The sequence below is a fragment of the Hyaena hyaena genome, unplaced genomic scaffold (assembly GCF_003009895.1).
Source record: "Hyaena hyaena isolate Hyena2069 unplaced genomic scaffold, ASM300989v1 scaffold_19, whole genome shotgun sequence".
NCBI classification, from domain to species: Eukaryota; Metazoa; Chordata; class Mammalia; order Carnivora; family Hyaenidae; genus Hyaena; species Hyaena hyaena.
Window position 1 is genome coordinate 5,039,853 of NW_024080651.1, and position 25,940 is coordinate 5,065,792.

Sequence of the window (25,940 nt, forward strand, 5' to 3'; positions counted from 1 at the left end):
TAGGGAGGAGCTCTAGAAGGAAGTCCAGTCCTGACCAGAAAGGGAGGGCCTGAATCTGGCCAACAGGTGGAGATTGCATCCTCTGTGCATTCAAACACCAAGGATTTCAGGCCAGTGAAATCTGCTTCCTCTTATAAATTGACTGACTCACCTTCTTTCCAGATTACACATCTTCAAACCAGTTTCAGGAGCTAGTTGCTAACACAAGGAACAAGATCTCCCTTCCATTGACTCACCAACTCAGTTCAGATACTTGCAGAGAGAAAAATAAACTTATAGAGCACACAAAAATCAGAAAAAAAATCAAAAGAGCTGCAGGACAACCCAGTGCCTTCTTGGGGCTCACCCCATAGGAGAAGCATTGGCTGAGGCTCCCAAGTCCACTGGAGGCTCTCAAGTCCAAGTCTCCCTAAAGGGAAAGAAATTGATAGGTTGATAGGAGACGGTTTGGGTACAGCCTTTTGGAAGGCAGCACCAAGGACCAGAAGGTAGACAGATTTCGGTTCTAACCCCAAGAGCACAAGGCAGGATGAACTTTTCTCTAAGAACAGATTCTGCTCTTGAGAGTCTTTCTCTGGAGCAGCTTTGCCTCCTTTTCTGGTGGAAACTCTGTTTCCCTTTTAGAGCATAGCTTAATTTTATTTTGTGCCATGTTATTTGAGGGGAGGAGGGATGTGAATCTCAGAACACATGTTGTTTTCTGTGTATCTCTATGTGACACTGGCTGACATCAGAAAGAAGTGTAGGGGGTGACTCTGTCTCCATGCTACAAGGTGACTGGGCTTCAGAAGGAGGACATTGGCCCCTGGGCTTGGCAGACATGTAGTTTGTTGCAGTTGCTGACTGGGTGTGATCCTTGGGCTGGAAGCACTAGTTGGCTGGATGACTCACAGAGCTTATTGTCTCTGTCTTTTCAAGTGTCACCCTCTGCCTCCACATACTCCCAGGTTCCAGAAAGACCTGTCCCATGAAAATATGTGACACTTCTGTTTGAACCTCTTTTTAGGGAGAGAGGGAAAGAAGGGATAGTAAAGATTTGACAGCTTGAATTTGCATCACCCATTTGTAGGAATTTTGACTGCACATCTAATTTACACACAGACGCAGACACACACAGACACACAGACACACACACACACACACACACACACACTCCATGATAGATTCGGAGGGAAATGAGAAAGAGGACAGTGTCAGAGGCTGCACATTAGTCTTGAGCTATCAAGTAGATATCACATTGGGGGTTAGTTAAGAGAGAGAGAAAGAAGAGGGAAAAGAGAAAGATTGTGTACACATCTTACAGAGCACACAGAGCAAACAAACAGTTTCTATTGCTGATTGCTCTCATAACCAGTATGCCTATGGCTCTCAGGAAATATTTCAGCAAGACTTTTAAGACATGCAAAAAAAAAAAAAAAACCCTAAGGGATGTAGCAAACTGTATTTGAGAGAGGGAGGGAGGAAGGGAGAGGGTAAGGGAGGAAGAGAGGAGAGAAAGAAAGTTGGGGGTTTACTTTATAGGTTAAATTGTTTGAAATATGGTAACTTGCTAAGAATCCACTGGCAAATGTGGTTGAGGGTCATTTCAAGACTGATAAGCTCTTGGATCAACAATTTAAAAATCAGTTAAGGGATATATCTTCTATTATTTCTGTGCTTGCCTCATTGTATCATATGACTGCCCTGAAACCAAGGAGAATAGGATCTGTTTCATTGGTTTTTAAGTTCCATTGCTTGGAAGGTCTTTGACAGTCAAAAGCAACATGATCTCTTCAAACACTGCCTTTTCCAGGTTCCCAGATATGACCAGTCCTATCTCTTTACCATATCTGTGCCACAGTCTTGTGAAATAAGTTGTCAATTGTAATTTCACTTTGTGGATAGAGGAAAACAAATTGTAGACTGGCAGAGTGCCTTACCTAGCAGAGAACAGCAAGACCGAGAGGGTCACAGTCATGTCCCAGGGCTGGGTCCAAGCCAGTGAGGATTTTAGGAGCCTTTGTAGTAAATAATTTTATTAAGAACCCAGCTAGACACCTACCCTATCCCTCAATCAATGGGTAAACAGATAGACATCACCAAAATATAGAAATAAAGTCAAAAGGCTCATCATTAAAAAATCCATAAGCATTTATCAAAACACACACAAAAAAAAACCCAAACCCTAAGTATTTAGGAACTGTGTACAAAAGCTTCGGTCACCATGGTTTGCATGTAAAAATTGTTTATGCATGCAAGTATTCTTTTCATCCACCATCTGCAGTGTTGTTTACTGAAGAAGCTGAGGTTATAAACTTTCCTTAAATGCTTCCTGCAGACATTTACTTGCAAACCCTTAGGCAAAAGTTTGCATTTCTATTTTTTAATGAATAGTCTCTATTGGGTTTAATTAGTCATTGTGTCTGTGCGTGAATCATTCATAATCTGGGTTTGCCACCAGCACGGAGCAGTTAAAGTCAGATGAATAGAAGAAACAATATTTTTAGGCAAAATGTGAAATACACTTTGGCCAATTCTCATTGGTTGACAACATGTTTTATAGAGATAAAAGTTGATTGGCAGCTGTTAGAAGTTTTGTTTTGTTTTTTTGCCTGTTGGGAAGAAAACAAACAATATGAAAAGAATAAGCCTCAGGCATTTTCTTCATCAGCACTTTGAGGGCCCAAAGTCTGGGACACTCCCCAGCCCACCTGACTTCAGAGAGGTGCTCTGACCTCATGAGCATAACATGAATAATTGCTGCCTTGCGTGCCTACTGTGTGCCTGGCATTTTTACTTATGTTATGTGCAACTCTCCAAGAAACTTCCTACGGTCACTCAGCAAGTGGCGGAGCCTGATGTTGAATTCAGGTCTATCTGAGTTCAGGATCTCTGCTTCATCCTGTCTACTACATTGTCTGAACACTGAAAGTACAAGTGATTAAGGTTGTGTTTCAGCTAAAAGGTTGACTTAAAATGTGATTTGGGTTGTACAAATATTCATATTGTTAGAAGCATTATTCACAATAGCTGAAAGGTAGAAGTAACTCAGGTGTCCATCAACAATTAATAGATAAACAAAATGTGATCTATCCATACAATGGAATATTATTCAGCTATAGAAAGAAAAGAAATTCTGACACATGCTATAACACTGATGTTCCTTCTCTATCATTTTTTTTGTTTTTACTAATCAATCAAGCACTCTTTGGTGATTTTATTCTCTCCTCTATTCATTCTGAATATACCTTTTATTTATTCATTCATTTATTTATTTATAAGAGCACGGACAGGAAGGGGCAGAGAGAGAGGGAGAATCTTTTTTTTTTCTTAAATAGTTTATTGTCAAGTTGGTTTCCATATAACACCCAGTGCTCATCCCAACAAGTGCCCTCCTCCATGCCCATCACCCCCTTTCCCTTCTCCCCCACACCCATCAGCCCTCAGTTTGTTCTCAGCATTCAAGATCCTCTCATGGTTTGCCTCCCTCCCTCTCCCCCACTATTTTTCCCCTTCTCCCCCATGGTCCTCTGTTAAGTTCCTCCTAATCTACCTATACATGCAAACATATGGTATCTGTCCTTCTCTGCCTGACTTATTTCGCTCAGCATAACACCCTCAAGTTCCATCCATGTTGCTACAAATGGCCAGATTTCATTCTTTCTCATTGCCATGTAGTATTCCATTGTATAGATAAACCACATCTTCTTGATCCATTTGTCAGTTGATGAACACTTAGACTCTTTCCATGTTTTGGCTATTGTTGAGAGTGCTGCTATGAACATTGGGGTACATGTGCCCCTATGCATCAGCACTCCTGTATCCCTTGGGTAAATTCCTGGCAGTGCTATTGCTGGGTCATAGGGGAGTTCTATTGATAGTTTCCTGAGGAACCTCCACACTGTTTTCCAGAGGGGCTACAACAGTTTACATTCCCACCAACAGTGTAGGAGGGTGCCCATTTCTCCACATCCTTGCCAGCATCTAGAGTCCTCTGATTCGCTCATTTTAGCCACTCTGACCAGCGTGAGGTGGTATCTCAGTGTGGTTTTGATTTGTATTTCCCTGATGATGAGGGATGTTGAGCATCGTTTCATGTGTCTATTGGCCATATGGATGTAGGAGAGAGAATCTTAAGCAGGCTCCATGCCCAGCATGGAGCCCAATGGAAGGCTCAGTCTCATGACCATGAGATCATGACCTGAGCCAAAATCAAGAGTCAGATGCCTAATGACTGATCCACCCAGGTGCCCCCTTTCTCATATTCTTTTAATAAAAGAGGTTATAATGTGAGCCTTTGATACATCAGAGTCTACTTTAAATTGGTAATTTTACCACTTCCCAATATAAGAATTTTACAAGTTAAATTCCATTTATCTCTTTTTGTTCTTATTGTTTTATATACATTAACTCATATGTTATGAACTCCACAGAGCACTATAATTGTTATTGTTTTAAGCAATATTTATTTATATTTAGCTATATTTAAAAAGCCAATTCAGGGTCCACCTGGGTGGCTCAGTTGGTAAAGTGTCCAACTTCAGCTCAGGTTGTGATCTCACAGTTTGTGAGTTTGAGGCCCACATCAGGCTCTGTGCTGACAGCTCAGAGCCTGGAGCCTGCTTCAGATTCTGTGTCTCCCTCTCTCTCTGCACCTCCCTCACTCATGCTCTGTCTCTTTCTCTGTCTCTGTCTCTCTCTCTCAAAAATAAACCAGTAAATATTTTTTAAAAATTAGAAGAAAAAACAATTCTGATGTTCTTTTATTTTATCTTTAATTTTTTTGATGTTTATGTTTGAGAGAGAGAAAGGGAGCAGGGGAGGAGCAGAGAAAGAAGGAGACACAGAATCTGTAGCAGGCCCCAGGCTCCAAGCTATCAACACAGAGCCTGATGTGGGGCTTGAACTCACAAACCATGAGACCATGCCTGACCCAAAGTTGGACGTTCAACTGACTGAGCAACCCAGGTTCCCCCCAATTCTGATGTTCTTTATTCTTTTCTACATTTCTTTTCTTGCATGGGATCATTTTCCTTCTTTGCAAAAAAATTTAATATTTCTTGCGATGGATGTCTGCTGGCAGTGGAATTCTTTGCTTTTTGCTTTTTTATTTTGCCTTAAAATATCTCTTTTTCACCTTAATTTTTGAAAGATCTTTCCCCTGGGTATAGAATTCTAGATTAGCAGTCCATCCTCCCACCTTTCCTCCCTCCCTCCCTTCCTTGTTTGCTTTTTTAAGCTTCAAAGATCCTATTGTCTTCTTTCTTTTCTATTTTCTATTGAAAAGACAACAGTCTTATTCCTCCTTTGAAAATAGTCTATCTCTTTTTCCTCCAGCTGCTTTTAAGGTTTTTTTTCCTCTGTTAATATTTAGAACTGACTAGTAATATGCCTAGGTAAGGTTTGATTTATACTTTTTCTTAGGGCTCACTGAGTATCTTGAATCTGTGAACTAATGTCTTTCACCAGATTATTTCTTCCATGACTGCTTTTTCTTTTCTTTAATGTAGGCTCCACTCACAGCATGGAGTCCAACATGAAGTTTGAACTCATAACCCTGAGATCAAGACCTGAGTTGAGTTCGAGTTGGATGCTTAACCTACTGAGTCACCCAGGAAGCACCAATCTATAACTGCTTCTGACTTATTCTTTTTCTCTCTCTGTCTCTCTGTGGGACTCAAATTACATGTATGTTAGACCTTTTGATAAGTGCCTATGTGACCTTTATGCTCTGTTTTGTCTTTTCCACCTTTTTTCTCTCTGGATATTTTTAATTAACCAGACTTTGAGTTCATTAATCCTGCTTTCTACTTTACCCATTCTTTTGTGAAGCCAATTCAATGAACCATTAATTTCAGATATTGGATTTTTAAATCCTAGAATGTCCATCTGATTACTTTTATAGATTTCCAGTTCTATTGGAATGCTACATCTATGTATGCGTTTTGTCTTTTTTTCCTTTAAACTTATTAATCATAGTTATTTTGAAGTTAGCTTCTTGCCAATTAAGCTGCTTAGGACACACTAGATATGCCAAGTGGCTCTTCTTACTGGCTCTTGACATTTCAGCCATCTGTATATTTGAAGGTTTACATTTCTCTTTGGTAATATTTTCTTAGATTTCCCTAACTGTCCGTGGCCTTCATGAAGGGAGAACATTAAGTCTTTGAGAACTTACCAGGCTCTATAAGGACACAGGGCCCCCAGTATATGTAGATGTGGCTGCTTGACAACTGCTGAGGGAAATCTGATTTCTTGAGCTTGGATCCACTTAACTGAGTGCCCCCTTGGTCAGTCAAAACTACAAGGATGGTATTTAGGGTTGAATTTATTTGTTTTAAACATTAAACACATTTACAAGGGAAATAACTGATATTAAACATAACTAAATACTTAATGTTTTAAACATTTCTCTTGCACTCTGTTAATATATATACTTCAAATAAGCAGATTTAAAAAAATTATTAATAATATTATTATAGTATGTTACATATTTGAAATTTTAACATTTTATAAGTAAGCTCCATGCCTAGCATGGGGCTTGAACTCATGACCCTGAGATCAAGAGTTGGATGCTTTACTGATTGAACCACTCAGGCACCCCTGAAATTTTAACTTTTTTTTTTTTTTCCTGAGGGAGAGAGCACAAACGGGGAGGGGCAGAGGGAGAGGAGAATCTTAAGCAGTCTCCATGCTCACCACAGAGTCCAACACGGGGCTTTATCTCATGACTGTGAGATCATGACCTCAGCTGAAATCAAAGAGTCAGATCCTTAACCAACTGAACCACCCAGTTCATTGGTATTAAATAATCATATTGTTCAACCATCACCACCATTCGTTTCAGAACTCTTATTTGGCAAAACTGAAATGCTATACCCAAGAAACAATAAATTTGATTCCCCCCTACACCTCAGCCCCCATACTGTCCTCCATGACAACATTCTGCTTTCTGTATCTGTGAATTTAACTACTCTGGGTACCTCATATGAATGGAATCATAAAGTATTTTTCTTTTTGTTACTGGCTTATTTCACTTGGCGTAATGTCTTCAAGGTTCATTCATGTTGTAGCATGTGTCAAAATCTTCTTCTTTTTCAAAGCTGAATAATATTACTCTGTATGTATATATCACATTTTACTTCTCCTTTCATCTATCAGCAGAGACTTGGGTTGCTTCCATCTTTTGGCTATTGTAAATAATGCTGCTATGAATGAATGTGGGTGGAGAAATAGCTCTTTAAGACCCTGCTTTCAATTCTTTGGGGGTATAAACCCAAAAGTAAGATTGCTTGACCATATGATAATTCTACTTTTTTAATGTTTTATTTATTTTTGAGAGAGAGAGAGATAGAGAAAGCATGAACAGGGGAGGGTTAAAGAGAGAGGGAGACACAGAATCCAAAGACAGGCTCCAAGCTCTGACCTAGTTGTCAGCACGGAGCCTGACGTGGGGCTTGAACCCACAAACTGTGAGATTATGACCTGAGCTGAAGTTGGATACTTAACCGACTGAGCCACCTGGGTGCCCCATGATAATTCTATTTTTAATATTTTGAGGAACTCACCATGCTGTTTTCCATAGCTGCTGTACCTATTCCCAGTAGGGAATTTATATTCCCAGTAACAGTGCTGATGGTTCCCAATTTCTCCACATCCTCACCAACACTTGTTATTTTGTTTTTTTCAATGTTTATTTATTTTTGAAAGAGAGAGAGAAAAAGAGGGAGAACACAAATGGGGGAAGGGAAGAGAGAGAGGGAGACACAGAATCCTCAGGCTCCAGGCTCTGAGCTGTCAGCACAGAGCCCGACACGGAGCTCAAACCCACAAACCAATAGACTGTGACCTGAGCCAAAGTCAGACACTTAACCGACTGTGCCACCCAGGCACCTCTGTTTTGTTTTTTTGTTTTTTTGTTTTTTGTTTTATTTTTAATATTAGCCATTCTAATAGATGTGAGATGATATCTCATTATGATTTTAGATTTGCATTTCTCTAATGATTGGTGATGTTGAGCATCTTTTCATGTTTTTATTGCCCATTTGTTTATCTTCTTTGGAAAATGTCTATTCAAGTCCCTTGCCCATTTTTGCAGGTTGTTTCTTTCTTGCTCAATTTTAGGAGTTCTCTATATATTCTTGTTATTAACTCTATATCAAATATAATTTGCAAATATTTTCTCCCATTCTGTGGATTGGCTTTTTACTCTGTTGATAGAATCCTTAGATGCACAAAAGTTTTAAAATTTGTTTATTTCTTCTTCTGCTTCCTGTGCCTTTGGTGTCTTATCTAAGAAGTCATTGCCAAATCTAATGTTATAAAGTTTTTGTCCTATGTTTTCTTCTAAGAGTCTTATTGTTTTAGGTCTTACATTTAGTCTTTGATCCATTTTGAGTTAATTTTTGTACATAGTGTTAGGTAGGGTCCAATTTCATTCTTTTGCATGCGGACATGCAGTTTTCCCAGCACTATTTGTTGAAAAGACTGTCTTTTCTCCATTGAATGGTTTTGGCACCCTTGGCAAAAAGCCGTTGACTAACAAAATAAACAAATAAACAAAAAAAAAAACCCCACCTTTGACTATATATAAGGTTTATTTCTGAATAGCTATTGAATTTTTAGAGGTAAAAGAGACTGCCAGAATTAGTTAATCCAATGCCTTCTTATTACAGATAAGGAAACTGAGGCCCAAAGTGAGAAAGTGACATGCCCTGGATTTCCTAGCTAGTGTGTGACAGAGCTAGGAGTCCATCCCTGGCAGATTTCACATCTGATGCTTTTTTATAGATGGTGGCTAGTTTGCTTTGTTCCTAGAGTAATGTCAGTTACTGCTTTGATGAAAGCAGTGAATACAGTTTCCACTCTGAAGAAAATGAATTGTTGCTTGCCCAGTCCTTCACCACTCCTGTAGATCAGTCACTGGCAACAGCTATGTTTTTGAGGCATTGCTATGGTGAGAATATATGTTCCCCAGCCTGTCAGTGGGCTCCAATTTGCCCTGGCATTTGGTTTGCAGTTACTTGAAGGGTCCCAAAAATACAGCTATGCACTAACATACCACAGAATGCCTTACCAGTCTTGTCTTTATCACCCACTGGCAAGGAACTTGTTCTGTGATTCTCTGGCAACCTAGAGCCTCTTTCTCCCCTGTCTGCCATCCTAAGCTCAACTTGGCAGGTTGTGGCCTCAGAGTGTGGAGAAAATATGAATTAGATAAAATTCAAAAGCAAATTTAAAATTATCCTTTTCTTGGTATTACCCTTGCTGAGTTTGCTCATTTAAGAACCATTGAGGACTTCTCAATAGTGCTATGAACACTTTACTAGGAAGTGACAGGCCCCCACAAAAATAGAATGTAAGCACTCTTATAGACTTTCTGGAGAGGTAGGATATGTGGGCATAGGACAGGTAGGTAGTGGTATAGATGGTTGGGATGATTAAGTGTCTGATGCATGGTACTGGCAAGGAGTACTCTAAGAACAAAAGGAAGTGGAAGTGGAGACCAAGGTGAAGAGCCACGCCCCAGAATGGTAAGCACTGCCAGCACCAGGCCTAGTATTGGCCACAGCAGCACTTGGGAGCACTTCTGGAGAGCTTTGCAGCTCCAGTGGGTGGATAGGAAACTTGGATGCCAGGTGAGGGATAGTGGAGCAGATGCTCAGAGTTGACAAGGGGCAGTTGGGGTCATGAGGCAAAGACCTGAGACATTATGGCCAGGGAGCAGAACTGTCACTATAGGGGGGCTGGGAAATGGGATAGAAATGGTATGTCTGCCTAGGATCCAAGGGTTAGGCAGAGGGTTAGGCTTGGAAGTTGAACCTTGCTTGGTTAGTAGTGGGATGGTAGCATTTTAGGCTTGTAACAGAGGCAGTGACAGGTACCTGTCCTAGGTATCTAAGAAGAGTCATATGGCCAGAGAGGAGGTTAAGAGAGGAAGCAGCCTAGGTCCAGGTCCCTAGTTGGGTGAGAAGGAAAGAATGGGCTAAGAAAGCACTGGTGGAACCTGAGACAAGCTCGTTGTAAGGGAGGAGGAGGGGATAAGCCAAGGACATGCTTATGTTTTCAGGTCATAGCAGAGGGAGCAAAGTACAGCTGGGCTAGGAAGAATGGATTTGGCTGGGATTTACCAGCAACGTTAGTAGTAAAGTGGCATTCCAGGCAGGATAGGTGTTTTACTAGTTGTCAGCAGGAGTGACAGTCATAGTCTGCCCACAAGGAAGAGATTGTGTAGTGAGGTCAAAGAGCAGGGTTTGAGCCCTGAGACAGAGGGAGGAATGGAACCTTGGGCAGAAGTGTCTTCCTGCCTTTGTGGCTGAGAATCATTGGAATGTATTCCAAGTTTTTGGCTTTTCCAGAACCCAGAGAATAACTGAATAAATGAACTGAAATTTAAAATCTTGATGTATGGCTTAGATTGTTTCATTGTTCCAAATTGTGAATATTTTATGGTCTTCAGTATATATGTGAGCCTCTCGTGTCAGTAGAAATTGTAGGTTTTGTGCTAATGGGGTGTGTGTGTGTGTGTGTAAATGGGCTTCAACTGGGTCCCTCCCTGATCTCCTGGAAGGTAAGGATGCAGACATGATGGTGATTGCTGAATGTGCCATAAGCTAGACAATTGAAAGAGTTAAGTTGAAGGAATCCTTTGTCACAAAATCCTCAAGAAATTCAATTCCAAATGAGGAAATGCACAAAGAAAGACTTGAGATATTCCTCCTATTAGTCAACATGTCCGCTTGGCAAATGTTGGATGTTTGGAAGGTGAATGGGTACCCCATTCCCCATCTGATGCATGTGACCAGTGCAGCAGAAAGCCCACATAACCTGGTGTGCTGGTCAGGTTACCAGCTGGTCAGGTTACTTGTTTCTTGTCTTTGGATTTTGATAGTATTGCTACTTAAAAATTTAAAAAAGAAGAAGAAAAGAAAAGAAAAAGAAAAAAGCTCTTGGAGGTAATTTTCAAAGGAGGAAGAAAAAGATGTTAAAAGGTACAGGTAGTGGTTTTGTTTCTTTTTTTAAGGCACCACATGTGGATTATGATTCTTCTTCCTTGATGTGGAAACTAAAGGAGCCCTTGCCCCTCTTCCCTCTACCCTACTCTCCGCAGCCCCTTGCCACATTTCCTAGATGGCAAATGATCAGTCCTATTCCTGCTGTGCCCTTCCTGAAGGTTTTAGCTCTGGTCTCTTTGTGTAGCAGCCTTTATCTGTGAATGTTTGAGCAGAGTGCCTCATGCCTACTTGGATAGCGTTTATTAACCTCAACTTGAACTCATTCCATTTGGTTTTCCCCTTCAAACCGGGAGCTCAACCAAATGGTAAAAATGAGTATGTCTTTGGATTTGGATTAATGAGGCAAAAAGTTGTGGTTGCTTTAGAAAGAATTAGGTAAGAGTTGCCAGTTTCAGTGAGTGAAAAGAAGGGCCTTCTTATCTTGTACTCTGAAGGCCTGAGAGTGGCCATGAAGTGGGCAGGTCTGGGGGTGGCTGTCATCTGTGGATTCTTCTGTCTGCTTGACCAGACAGACAAGCCAAGTTATCTCAGACTTGGAACCAGAGGTAGCTCCACCCCCACAAACCCAGAGGAGAAGCTGAGGCTCACTGAGAGCTGAGGTAAGGGTGGCCCAGAACATGCTTCCGATCTGTGGCAGAGGCTCTCAGAACTAGGGCCCCTCATCTCAGTCGGAACTTTCCTGGCAGGGGGCGAGGAGTAGTGGGAGGGATTTGAACAGAAATGAAAAACGTGGAAGTGTTCTGCATGATGTCACCAGGCTACAGCAGTCCCATCTGTGGGTTGATTGACGCTCTGGCACCAAGGATGTGGAGGAGGGAATTGGATTCCAGATGGGGATGGAACCCCAACGGCTCACCCTCCCCTAGTTCCCAAGACACTCTAACTGGTTAACTCCTTACAACGCCAGTGCATATGACAGTGGAGAATTGAGGGCTTGAGCCAAGGGCCCCTCCCCCACTGGACCCAGGCGAAGGGCCAGCCCTTTGGCCTCGATTGAGCCGCGATAGCGCCTTTAGGACCGGGTTGGGTTCCGGGCCATGCTCCCGCATTTTAAGAGGCCGAGCTGAGCTTTCCGCCGCCCGCGGGCGTCCGGATACCGAGAGCTCGCCTTTGTCTAGCCAGCTGAGAGGGAGGTGAGCACTAATTCTTACCCCAGACTGGGTTTGGAAGAGGCGCGTCCTGTCCTCCGCAGACTGTCCGTTGGCCTCGCGGCGCCCTTCGCTCTTGGAGCGGGGCCCTGAGGCCTCTTCAGGCAGGTGGGGAGGAGGGTGGAGGAATGAGGACGCGCCGCGCCGCGCCCCTGCCGCGCTCAGGCTGACTGGCGGGCGTGCGAAGCCGGGCGCAGGGCACCTCTTGGCTGGGCTGCGCTCGGAGCGCGCGGGCTGGCCGCTGTCCGCGGTGCTGAAGGGGCGGCCGCGGCGGGGGGGGCGGGCCCTGGGCCGCCGGGTAGCACACACCCAATCCGGGGACCGCCCTCCTTCTCCCGGGCTTGGCGCGGCGGTGGCTGCCGGCACTGCACCGAGATGGACTGAGAGTGCGGCGGCGGGAAGGCGGCGGCGGCGGCGGCAGCAGCTGCAAGAGCCCCCACAGCCTCGGGGCCAGACCCACTTCTACACCCGGGAGCCCCTTTCTGGGGTGAGTTGGGGCAAGCGGAGCAGGCATGGGGCAGGAGGGTCCTTGAGGCATGGGATCTCTTGGGCTTTTAAATTTTCCTTACCTATTGTAAATTTCTTCCAGCCCTGATCTTGAGCAGCCTACAGGACTGAGGGCTCAGAGCTCTGCCCTGGTACTTACCCAGTCCTGGGATAGAGGGCAGGTCCCTCTGCCCTCATAAGCCAAGGGACAAAGGGTTTAGCTAGAAGTCTAAGGGCTGTCATTAAGCATGTCCTCTTCACCACCCAAGGTGCAGCCCCCTCTATGACACTGGGAAAGGATGTTTTCCCAGGCTGGTGTCACAGGGGTGATACTCTCCCCTTTCAGTGTAGGAGATTGGCCCCATGTAGACCAGACACTGGAATTCAGCCCAGACAGAGGCCAGCCATCTTTTAGCAGGGAAGGTAGGCTTGAACCTTTCCCAGGGGCTTCAAGCAAGAGGTAAAGCCCCTTTCCTGCCTTTCTCCAGTTTCCTTAGGCACCTGAGCTGCCATTACCAGAGCTTCAAGGGCAAGGGTTACCTGAGTGCACCTGGCTGTTGTAAGTGAGCTGGACTCAGGCAGAAGAGCTTTGAAGTAGATACTGGGCAGGCACTCCCTGCTAGTGTGTGTGTGTGTGTGTGTGTGTGTGTCTGGTGTTTTCCCAGCACGCAAAGGGGATTTTAAACTCCAGTGGTGCCTGTCACAGGAAAAGCCCTTCTCCAGCTGGCCTGTGCCTCTGAGTAAGCAGTTTGGGGTCAGGTTGGGCAACTACCCAGCCAGGAGCCTTGAGCTTCCTCAGTCCTTAAAGCTGCCCCCCCCTCCTGCCTTGAACCATCCACTGAAGGGGGAGATGTGTTTAAACTTGATGGGTCACCTCTGCCTTCGATCCTACCAGCATTCGGTTCCCATCTCCATCACCTGGCAAGGTCAGACAGACCTCTTGACTCCTAGAACTTGATGGGTGGGCTGTTAGGAGGGGGGTTCTACTGCCTTTACAAAGGACTTTGGTGTGTTGGGGAGGTGAAGGGGTGGAAGGAAGGAGGGTGGAGTTGGAGGGACCGTCCTCCAGGGCCCTGGAGAGGTCTAGATGCCAAGACTTGTAAAGTGCTTGCTCTAACCAGGTGGATGTAAATGAAACTTCTGAATCTCAACAGGCTCATGCTGGAGGACTGGGGTCTGTGTTTTGTTTTGACTGTCTAGCCTAAGCTATGTGCATCAGAAATGACTCTGGTGGGCAACTTCCTTGGATCATCAGATGCCTGATGATGGTGCCGATGAAATGAAAGAGAGGTAGAGAAGATGGATGAGATGATGTGCTGGTTTTAGGGTCAGTGTGAGCTGCAATGGTGCTGCAGTGCTGATGGAAATGTATGCCAAGGATGTGGTAGCATTACTGAGTACCATTTGGTACCAGGTACCATTTATCTCTGGCCAGTGTTCTAAAGAGAGGAAAAGTCATACCAGGGAAAGTATAACAACTGCATATCTAGCATATACTTGATTTACATTATTCTTGACCACATTTTTCCCACCCAATCTCAGTTTTGTTTAGAGTAGGTAAGTTTTTACCTACCATGTCAACACTTTGTATTTTGCCCAGATGAGTAAACCTCTTTAGAGAGTAGTTGTCAGGAAGGATGGCTGACTCACAACTGTACTTTGAGATCCTTGCTGACTTGGTTAATAAAAATATGAAGTCCAAAATGCATAAAGGCAGGCTGACTAAGCAGTAGGCCATTGCTTTTGCTTTGGGAAAACAATGTATTTGAGCTTTGCATGTTGTTTATTTTGAAAATACATTTATAGGCCCAAAGTTTTCTGTAACTAGATCAAGTTGGTGTGTGTGTGTGTGTGTGTGTGTGTGTGTGTGTGTGTATTTTAGTATGCTCTCTGTCTGTAATGCCATCAGGCTACCTATTTTTATTCACAATCTGAGCAACTTAAAACCTCCTCAATAATTAAGGTGGGCTCAAGTTCTCCTCTGTAACTGAGGAAGATAACATTTGAGGATGGTCTAGATGATACACAGTCCTACATCCAGCTCACAGTCTCTGTTCAAAAGTCTTGCACTTGGTTTTATCACATGCAAGCTAGCATCTATGTAAAATTATAAAATGTGCGTGAAAAACAAGAACAGACCTTTCTGACTGGATTTCTCAAGGCCAAGGCAGGAAATAAAGATATATACAGCAATAGATCATGATGTAGTAATGAATATATAGCAATTGAGCAAGTTTCATTTTGGTGAATACAGTGTATCTTGTTTGAAATGGTGTTGTGTAAAAGAGGTGAAAGAAGGCCTCACTTTGTAGATTAAGCAACCTCAAAATTCCCATTTTATCTTTTATTAACTATATGCCATGATTGAGCCTCTCTGAGCCTCAATTTTATCATATGCAAAATAGAGAAAGTAATAGCTGCCTGGTATATAAACAGCACAGGATTGTAGGGGCTCAATGTTATCCTTGATATCTCTTGCCACAGTCTACCACTACCACTTATTAGAAGAATCTGAACATATCAAGACAAAAATCCCCACACATCGGTGTTTATACTGAAACCATGAGGGCCATGAAAGGACTCAGTAGTTTGCTTTGGGGTAGCCTGGTCCTGCTGGAGGTAGTGTTTCCAAGGTGGGGACTATCCTTGGGTCTGCTGTTATCCAGCAACCTTGGCTGGCCAGCAGTGAAGCTTGGGCAAAAGGAGACAAGGAGAGTGTTCACCTCCAGGAAGAAGGGAGCCTAAATGTCAAAGGCCATGAGGGGAGTCGCTGTTCAGAGAAACTGCTTCCAGGAAAGGATTTGTGGCTGGGGAGCCTTTCTTGTGGGGAGAGGCTGCTACTCTTCCTCCAACAATGTGTGTCTTCTCTTCCTGCTTATGTCCCCCATACCTGTAGTACTAGCAGCTAACACTGGCCAGGCTTTCCTATAGTAACTCAATCCCCATAACAACCCTGTGAAATAAAACCATTACCATTCCTATCATGTGAATGAGGAGACAGGCTTAGAGATTGGATCACAGGTGTCCAAGGTCTGACTGTGGCACTTGTCTCTCCAGCATGAGATGAGTTGGTGGCACAGAAAAGGGGAGCAACACACCCACAGTCACCTTGATCTCCACACTCACAATCCAGTGTGTCCTTCTCAAACTGAAGTGATAGCATCCGTTGCTGGGTGGCCAGAGGAAGAAGAATAAGCAGGGGTTAGGGTCAGCTGTACAGAATGACAACTTGGAGGAGTTAGTGTCTGAGACCTTCCCTTTCTGGTTTGCCAGATCTTCCCATCCTCGGGGTGGGGGGTGGGGTTTCGACTTGTGATCTGGCAACAAGGACAGTAGCCACAGCAGGAAACAGAGCTGGAAGGTAGAAGGGCCCTTGGAAATCAATGAGGCCATCCTGTGGTGATATGAAGAGCCTGAGGCCCAGAGGGAATGAGTCATCCATGAAGGTAGGGGGAAAGGAGAGAAGGGTCTTTATTCCATCCCTCAAGGCAAGAGCCTCTCCTAATGCTGTGTCTCAGCAGTGCTTCTCTGGGAAGTCTGGGGTGTTGCTGGTAGCTCCATCAGAAAGGGGCTCCAAAGTCCCAGGACCTCTACTGATCCCAGAGATGCCCCCGTGGTGGACAGCTCCCTCTGCCCCTGGCTCCCCTGCCTGGGAACCAGCTCCATCTGGCCTCTGCTGGCACATGGTAGCCCTTTACAGACTGCATTGATTTCCATTTCCCAAGGTGATGAGGTAATTTAAAGGTTATTCAGTTGAGTTTCTAGTTCCCTTGGCTTGGACCTTTCTTCCAAAACTCCTGCTGCTAACAGCCAGGGTACCAGGCATTGATATAAAAAGACATGTTTGTTGCCCACAAACAAGTTATTTACAAAGTGTGTGGACTCTTACAGCTGTTTTGTACACATGCCCTGCCTCAGTGGTTGCTTAATGAGTATACCTGTGAGCTTCCTTTTTAAATTGAATGGCACTTTATGAGGCTAAACTGATTGCTGCTCCTGCAGGCAAAGTGCTCTCCCCGGGCTGCTGTTTTCACTCACTGGCCACTGGACCCCTGCAAGCTTCAGCTTCTTCCTCTCTTTGCTGCCCGAGGCCATGCCTTGTCTGTTCTCCCATCACATTTTCTCTGGATTCTCTCTTTGCCTCGCTGCCACTGCCTTGATTTAGTTCCTCATTATTGGTAACTCCCTGCATTGGGAGGGCTCCTTTTGGACTTGCCCCTCTGTGCCTCAGTGCTTTCAGGAACACTGGTTCTGCTTTTGTCACTGCTTTCCTGATGAACCTTCCCTGGCTGCCTACTGCTTCCATGGTATGAGGGCAGATGCTTCAGCCCAGCCTGAAAAGCCTTTCTGCAGGTTGGCCCAGCTCTCTGCACCACAAAGTACAGAGCCAACGCCTCTCATGCAGCCCAGCTCTCTCCTCTCCCATGCAGTGTTACTCCTTCCACCTGGACATGCCTCTTCCCTTTCCCATCTCCTCCAGGCCCAACTTCAAGATGGCTTTCTCCTCTGACTGTTCTTCCCCTGTCTAGACCCAGAGTATACTGGCTCAGCCATCCATTAACAGTTCTTGGGCTATAGTGATGCCAAATTAAGGGCTATGGGTTGTATTGTGTCCCCCCACCAAAGATATATTAAAGACTTAACCCTTTAGTACCTGTGAATGTGACTGGAAATAGGGTCTTCACAAACGTAATCAAGTTAAGATGAGGTCATGAGCATGGTCCTGAATCCAATATGACTGATGTCCTTCTAAAAAGAGGGAAATTTGAACTCAGACACATACACAGAGGAGAAGACCACGTGAAGACGAAAGCAGAGATTGGACTTATGCCTCCATAGCCCAAAGAACACCCAGGGCCACCAGAAACTAAAAGAAGCAAGGAAAGATCATTTTCTACAACCTTCAGAGGGAGCATGGCCCTACTAATACCTTGATGGTAGACTTTTGCATTCAGAATTGTGAGAGAATACGCGGTTCATGGGTTCGAGCCCCGCATCAGGTTCTGTGCTGACTGCCAGCTCAGAGCCTGGAGCCTGTTTCAGTCTGTGACTCCCTCTCTCTCTGACCCTCCCCTGCTCACGCTGTCTCTCTCTCTCTATGCTAGAAATAAATAAAAATATTAAAAAAAAAAAAAGAATTGTGAGAGAATAAATTTCTGTGGTTTGAAGCCACCCAGTTTGTGGTGGACCTAGGAAGTTAATACAGAGGGTATGCCCCCTTCCCGGACCTCAAGGCACTGACCATTTATTTGCAGGGGGATAGACAAGATCCTTATGAGTCAGTGTGATAAGTACAGCACGTGATAGGGAAAAGTATGAGAAGAGCACTGAGGAAAGGCCCTCTCCAAGTAGTTTTCCATCCCTCTCTGGGGTGGTAGCTGTCAAGTAAAGCTCCCTTAGGGAGGGGCCCACACCCAATATCCGGAGATGACAGGAGCCCAACCAATGGAGGAAAAGGCAAGGCATCTTGGCCAGGTGAGCAAAGGCGAGGGAGGGAGGAGCAGGGGTGAAGCTAAGGAATAAGGAGTACTGAGGCCCACAAGGCTTATCTCCTGGTTGGCTGTGTTTTGCCAAGGAGTTTGAACTTGAACTTGCTGCTGTGGGTATGAAGGACCCATGGAAGGGAAGTAACAGAGCAGATAGTATGTTTTCAGTAAATTGTCCCCATGGCAGCTTGAAGGATGGATCAGAAGGGGTAAATGTAGAGGCTGAGACTTTGGAAGTGAGCTGGGGGTGTGTGTGTATGGCTTACTCCCCCAAGGGGGAGAAGAGGGTATGAATTTGGAAGCTATTTTGAAGTTAACATTCTCAGGACTTGGGTATGCATTGCACGTAGAGGCCCAAGGTGAGGGAGAGAACATAGGAGCTGACCCTCAGGTCTCCAGTCTGGTGCTTGGAGGCAGAAAGAATTGTCTGGAGGGGGAAAGGTTGTCCTGAGAGAGCAGAAGCAAGATACTGGGCTCAGGTGGGGACAGGTTGAGTGTGGATGTTATCGAGGCAGCCATGGATATCTGGACCTTGAAGAGGAGGACCATAGTGATGGTACAGATGGGGAAACATGAACAGGGAGACAGGATAATGAGCCATGGGCATGAACACCATCATTTGGGCCCCACCCAGCATGGAGTGGGAAGAACATGGGAGTGAGGACTGACTCTTGCCTGGGAGCAGGGAGAGAAGAGGTCGGAAGACAATGGGTATGTGGCCACAGGAGCAGGAAGCAGAGCATTTCAGAAAGGAGCCACTGATGTGAGTCATGCCTGCCACAGTAAGGGCACTAGAGAAGGCATCAGACAGGTCTGCTGCATTCAGGGATGACTTTTTTGAGCAGCAGCTTATCTGTCACTTCTTCCCTGTATCTGCAGTCTCCACTTGCCTGCAATATCCTCTCTCCTTTTCTGACAATTCTCCTGACACCTCTCTGTACCATGCAACCCAGAGCAGCCCTGGTGAAATGAGCACAGGTGGATGCCTGGACATCCACATGGTGGCCTCTCCTGAGCCTCATCCTTGAGCCACAGCCGCTACTCTCAAGGTCACCAGTGTCTGTGGCCAAGAGCATCTGCCAACAGCCTGGTGGCTGAGGGTGGGATGAGGCCTGCAGCCTGGCCAAATGACAGGTGCCTGAGCCTTTTGCCTCCCACACTTGGTTGCAGCTGTGTCCATTCTTTGCAGGGCCCGTCACCATGGGCGGCTCTGCTCCTCCGCCTCATGGGGATTGTGCCACGGGTGCGTCAAATGATCCAGCCCCTCTCTGATTGCTGCCTGCCAGGTTGGTTGCTGCCTGCCAGGTTGGTCTGTGTGCACTGATGTGGTGGCTTCTCTGATGTGACTTCTGGACCCTCCTGCCCCCCAAACCCATTCATTATGCACCTCCCCTCATGCCTGACCTTCCACCATTAGAGAGTCTTTTGCAGGTCTCATAGGCTTCAACATGAGTAGGAGTTAATTCTTCCCAATTTTAATTTGTTGAGAGATGACATTCATTAGGAAATACAAGATTGTAAAATATTTAAATGACTCTAGGGTAAATAACATACAACATAGTCATCTTTCAATACCCCCCTCCCAAGGAATATACACGCATTGGTTAACAGTGATACTTTTCCAGATTTTCCCCCCATGCTTCTACAAAGCCATGTAAGCGCACACACACACACACACACACACACACACACACACACGTAGTTACATATATAAAAATGAGATTGTATTGTGCATATTGATAAGCAGCTTGCCTTTTCCCTTACCGATACATTCTGGGAATCTTTACATGTCAGTACAAATAGACCAATCTCATTTTTAAAATAAATGCATGGAATTCTAAAGTGTATCATAATTTATTTAATCATCTCCATCTTGATGGGCAGTAGGTTCTTTACATTTTATTAGTTTCCCTGTAATGCTATAGTAGACCTTCTTGTACATGCAAATTTGTGCATGTGTGTGTTTTTCCAAAGCGTGTATTCCTAGCAGTAGGATTGCCAGATTATATCCAAAGGATACCCATGATGGATAACAACAGACATTATCAAATTGTCAGCCAAAAAGAGGGCATAAATTTATATCTCCCAACAGTGTGGATTGTCAACAGGGGTACCCCATCATTCTTTTCATGCCTTTGTTACTCTGATGGGTGAATGAAAAGGCATTTCCTTGCTCCGTTTTGCATTTCTCTTATTACCAATAGAGATTGAGTCTACTTTTATCTGTTTATTGACCAACCATGCACATTTTGTGACTTGTATATTCGTATTTATTGCCATTTTGCTGTTTAGGTATTTGTGGTTTTATGCTGATTTGTAGGAGCTCATCCTGAGTTATGGTTATTTCTCCTTTGGCAATTATTTATTTTGCAAGTATTTTCTATGTTGCTTATCTTTTAACTTGATTTATGGTGGTTTTGGTGCTATAGAATTTCTAAGCTTTCGTGTTATAAGATCAATCAATCAGAGCCTTATTTTTTAGTAGTGGGGAAAAGTGGAGCTTGGAGGTTTAAGATGTTGCATTAGTGACCCTTCTTTGGTCTGTTTTTGTGTTTTGGCTTTGAACAAAACCCCTTAACTTCATTAAACTTTCATTTTGCCAGCCATGTACAGTGTTATCTGTCCTGCCCAGCCTCATCCCAGCTGCCATGAGGATCACAGAAGCTGTCTTGCAGAACTCCATAGCCATTCTGAACTTCACAGTTAAACGGACTCACCAATAGACATTGAGCCCCAGTCTTCCAGCACAGCCCTTGTCTGGGCAGTGATTTTCGGGGTGTCAAGACACTGCCTCAGACCTGGTTCACTTTCCCCAGATGTCACTTTCCTGCCGCATGCTGGTGATGGCGTCCTCATGGCTCTGCAATGGGAAGTGTATTCATTTGCTCAGGTTGCCATGAAATGCCACAGATTGTCTGGCTTATGCAACAGAAATGTATTTCCTCAGTTCTGGAGGCTAAAAGTCTGAGATCAAGGTGTCAGCAGGTTTGGTTTCTTCTGAGGCCTCTCTCCTTGGCTTATATGTGGTTGCCTTCTCATTGTCTACTCACATGGTCATACCTCAGTTTGCACATGTCCGTGTCCTGATTTCTTCTTTTTAAATTTTTTTTTCTTTTTTTAAGTTTATTTATTTATTTTTGAGAGAGAGCGAGCACAAGTGAAGGAGGAGTGCGGGGGCTGGGAGGGGGGGAGTGGGCAGGTAGAGAGAGAGAATCCCAAGCAGGCTCCGTGCTGTTAGTGTAGAGCCCAACTCGGGGCTCAATTTCACAAACTGAAAGACCATGACCTGAGCCAATATCAAGAGTCAGATGCTTAGCCAACTGAGTCCCCAGGCACCCTTTGATCTCCTCCTCTTATAAAGACACCAGTCATATGGAATAAGGGCCCATCTATATGACCTCATTTTACCTTAGTCACCTCTGTAAACACTCTTTTTCCAAATACAGTCACAATCTGAGATACTGCAGGTTTGAACTTCCGACATGAGTTTGGGTTTGGGGGTACACAATTAAGCCCATCACAAGGACCTGGCACTGTCTCTAGATAAGAATCAGGGAAGCAAGGCTTAGAGACTCCTGCACTTGGTATATGTCACCCAGTGACTGGGTTCCAGCTCTGTGCTCAGACCCACATGTCTGAACCCTAAGTGCAGGCCTCCCGGGGAGCAGCCTGAGTGATGTTGAGATTGCTTTGATTCCACTGCCATGACTTCCCATTCATTGGTCCCACCCATCTGTCCCTCTGCCTCATACCCCTCCTCCATGAGTAGGACCCCTATTCCTAGCTGGCTGACTCTTCTGGGAAAGGGTTTCACATAATTCATTTGATTGAATGTAGCTTGCCCAATTTTTGTTGTTGTTATGGAAAAAGATTCCACAGTAAGATAAAGAGCATTTGGAATATGAGTAGCTCCCCAGTAATCTCACACACACTCACAAAATTGTTTTTGATTTTTGTATATTACTTGCTCTTCCCCACTCTGCACATACCCTTATATTTCACATCTTTGGCATCATATTAAATGTGGCCTTTATGCTCTGCCTTTTTCACCCCACATTATTACTAATAGTCTCTTTATCTTTATAATGATCATTTTAATGGCTGTGTAATATTCCACTGAGTCGCTGTACTCTAATGTTTTAAATTACCGTCTGATTTTTGTGCATTTGAGTTTCCCATTTATGCTCTTATAGATAATGATTCAGTGAATGTCTTTGTAATGAAAGCCCCTTGCTTCTCTTGAATTATTTCCTGAGGGAAAATTCCCGGGAGTCAGATTACCGAGTTAAGAAAAGCAACATCATCACAGCACCTCGATGAGCTGTAATATCTTTTTCTGGAATGAGCATACCGATATTCCATGCCACCAACAATGAATGAGCATGCCAGCTTCACTGCCATCTCATTTACATTTGGTGTTAATAATTCAATACATTTTGGGCCATTTTAATATACTTTAAAAGCTACCTACCTCAAAGCTGCTTTGATTTGTACTTTTTTTCATGAAGGAGGAACATTCTGCAATAGATTAGTATTTTCAGCCAGTTTTGTTGTTACTTTCTTTTTTTTTTAATTTTTTTAATGTTTTATTTATTTCTAGGAAAGAGAGAGAGAGACAGCGTGAGCAGGGGAGGGTCAGAGAGAGAGGGAGTCACAGACTGAAACAGGCTCCAGGCTCTGAGCTGGCAATCAGCACAGAGCCTGACGTGGGGCTTGAACCCACGAACCACGAGATCATGACCTGAGTGAAAGTCGGACGCTTAACCGACTAAGCCACCCAGGCACCCCTGTTGTTACTTTCTTTAAAATAACTTTTTTGAAAAAGAAGTAATTGAAGACTTTCAATTCAATTGAATTGAATTACTTCAATTGAAGTAATTGAAGAGAAATGGATAGTAATTCCTCGGGAATCCCAGCCCTTTGATTGTCTTGAGGGATTTGTTGATCAAAGTGATATTTAGACCTCAACAAGCAAAAGACTTTTTGGGCAATAAGTGGTATAAGCAATCGAATGCGCCAGCTGGGGGCTGGCCACTTCTGTGAACAGAAAGGGCTGAGAAGAGGCCAAGTATCCTCAAAGCTGCCTGGTGGGACCTGACCCTAGTTTTCCACGGGGTCTTCTAGGTGACCTGGTCTTCAGGCAGGTCACTCTTTCTAAACACATGTGCAGGGATACAGTACAGCCCCTGGCTTGCTCCAGAGGAAAGCCCACCAGACTCAGCTTCAGAGAAGTGGCCCTCTGGGCTTGTTACCAGCAGAAGGCACAAGTAGGCAGAGTCAGGCCTAAGGTACCATCCCTAGTGAACTCTGTCTCATGTTTGCCGTTTTTCAAGCAAGTTTGACTAAGTGCACTCTCCCCTATTCCATCTCTCGGATCTAAAATAATCAACAACAAATTGAAATTTTTCCCCCTCAGAAGTTTATTTTAATTGCCTAGCAACACATTATCATAAATTGCTCTCAAATTAATTCTTTGGCTTGGTGCAGAATCATTTATTAATGAGGGTAGCAGTCAGCCTCTATGAGTGGCTATTCTTAGAACACTGCTGTTTTAAAGGAGTTCATTCTTAAGATATCTCCACAAGAAACTTGTATGCTAGGCAGATCCTTGGAGAGCTTGATTCTCCAGACAACACAGAGGTCAATGCCTCTCTCCGGAGGGTCTGAGCCCCTCATTAGTGATGAGCCTGAGGCCCAGAGGAGGAACTAAAAGTCCCTTAGTCCCACAGCAGTGGAGGGCTGTGGCCAACTCGGGTCAGGAAGCCACCATTGGATCCTGACCTTGAGGACCTCCTCAGCCTATGTGCACCTCTGCATGGTCAAGTCAAGGTCCAATCAAGGTCACAAGTGCAGAGGGCAAGGGGCTGCCTGGTGGTGTGTACCAGAACTGCCATCTATGAGGGGCCATGGGCTGGGAGAAGGACAGAGATAGAAACCTTGGGAAGGCAAGAAGGTGGTGTGATTATGTAGGCTGGGCCAAATAAGGCTCCTGATAAAGTTGCTTTCATTGGTTGATCAATGAGTTGATTTATTTGTTTATTCCTGTGTTCATTCAGTGTGTGCCTACCACATGCTGGGCCATGCTAGAGACTGGGAACAGTAAGAAAAGACTACAGTCTCTACCCTCAAGGAGGTTGCAATCTGGTATGGGAGATAGACAAGTAAGTAGGAACCCCCACAGTAAGGTGAGTTAGGACCTGGGAAAGAAAGAACCCTGGGGCATTCTGGGAGCCCAGGCTGGGGAAGATTCCTGTGATCCTATTATTTTAACATTCTGTGTATGGATAGTTTTCACACAATTATAAATATATTGCATGATTTGCCTTTTTCGTCTTAGCATTTTCTTTTTAAGCACAGTTTCTTATTTCTGCAGAGTCATCACATACATAAGTCCAAATGGCTTCGTGATATTCTATGAAGTTGATGAAATAAACATTTTCCTGCTGTTAGATTGTTAGGTTGCTTCTAGGTTTTTGCAACAAATGGCAGAGGATGCAGAGCTTTGTGCTCCTTTCCCACTATTCACTTGTGATGTATACCAGGGGATTCATCATTCTGGGCTGGAGGGTGTGGACGTGTGTCTGTGGTTCTTACAGTATACTACCACATGCTCCCCCACACCTCCTGAGGCCTCGGACCAGTTTCCAGGGACCTGTTTCTCTGTTACCTCCAGTACTGGGATGGACAACAAATACACCCACCTACCCCACATATGCATGCACACACACACACAAACACACACACACACACAGATATGTGTAAGTGTGAATTTCAGCTTTTCACACATGGGTGTGTCTGCCATGTTACTGAGCAAAGGAGGAAACAGAGCCTGTATAACAATATCCTGGTACAATAAATTATATTAAAAACAACAACATCATGGTAGCAAGTGACAGTGAGGAAGACAGCCTCTATGGGAGCTGTTGGAGCAGCAGCAGCCCAGGGAAGCTGTGACAAGGGAGTGGTAGCCATAGATATGAGGGGAAGCCAAAAACTCTGAAGTGACCAAATCAACTGGTCTTGTAGGATCAGTTACAGCCAGAGGGAGGGTTGAAGTTGACTCCAGGATTATAACTGCAGGGTATTTGGGGTGACGTGATCTCAGAAAAGCCACAAAGTTAGTGCACTTGACTTTAGGACAGCACACTTAAGGTGTTGGTGGCTGTCCACCTGGAGCTGTTCAGGAACTTCCCTTCATGCATGCAGATAAGGGGCAGGAGCAGGCTGAGGTTCAGCCTGACCCACACACAGACAGGAGGGAAACTTTGACAGGCCTCAGGGTAGCCAACAGAGCTGCTGGAATTACCCATCCATCATTTCCTGCTCTGTCTCTTGGCTTTCTCACTGCTGGGTCAACTAAAACATTTCAGCTAGTGTATCTTCTCCTTTAAGGACAAGTCAGCAGTGTTCTGGCTGCCTACAAAGCTAGGTTGCAGATTTTTTAAGTATTTCACATGAGCAGAATCTGATAATTGTTTGACATCTCTTCTAGCATAAGACAATTATGTAGAAAGGAGAAAATATGTGTGTGTTTGCCTTAATAGGACTGCATGATTTTTTTTCTATTTCTCTTTATGTCTTAGTTTCTTCCGTGGGTGTGTTTTGTTCCCTATCTCTTCCATTATACAGCCCTTAAGTGAGGGGAAGTGGACAAAGAGGGTCAGTGACCCCAACATCCACTCACTGTGAAGATAGGCACCAGGTACTCAGCCCCTCTGCCTTCCCCTTCCTCAGCTCTGAGATGGAGGGCACAGCTCTACATTCAAAAGATTCTTCCAGTTTCCAGAGTCCGTGATATTCAGAGTATCTGGTTAAATATCCTGGGT

The 25,940-nt window shown here is 44.4% G+C and overlaps 1 protein-coding gene across 5 annotated transcripts in view; it reads left to right on the forward strand.

Annotated features, from left to right (window-relative positions):
- Nucleotides 1-25,940, forward strand: part of OSBP2 (oxysterol binding protein 2) — a 182,451-nt gene that overhangs the window by 75,705 nt on the left and 80,806 nt on the right. The window contains exon 1 of one of the 5 annotated variants that reach the window (XM_039225817.1): nucleotides 19,357-19,400. The exons of the other annotated variants lie outside the window; for them this stretch is intronic. Within the exon in view, the coding sequence (XP_039081748.1) occupies nucleotides 19,367-19,400 (34 nt within the window). The 5' untranslated portion in view covers nucleotides 19,357-19,366. Of the gene's footprint in view, nucleotides 1-19,356; nucleotides 19,401-25,940 lie in introns of those variants that run through there. 5 annotated transcript variants of the gene reach the window in all.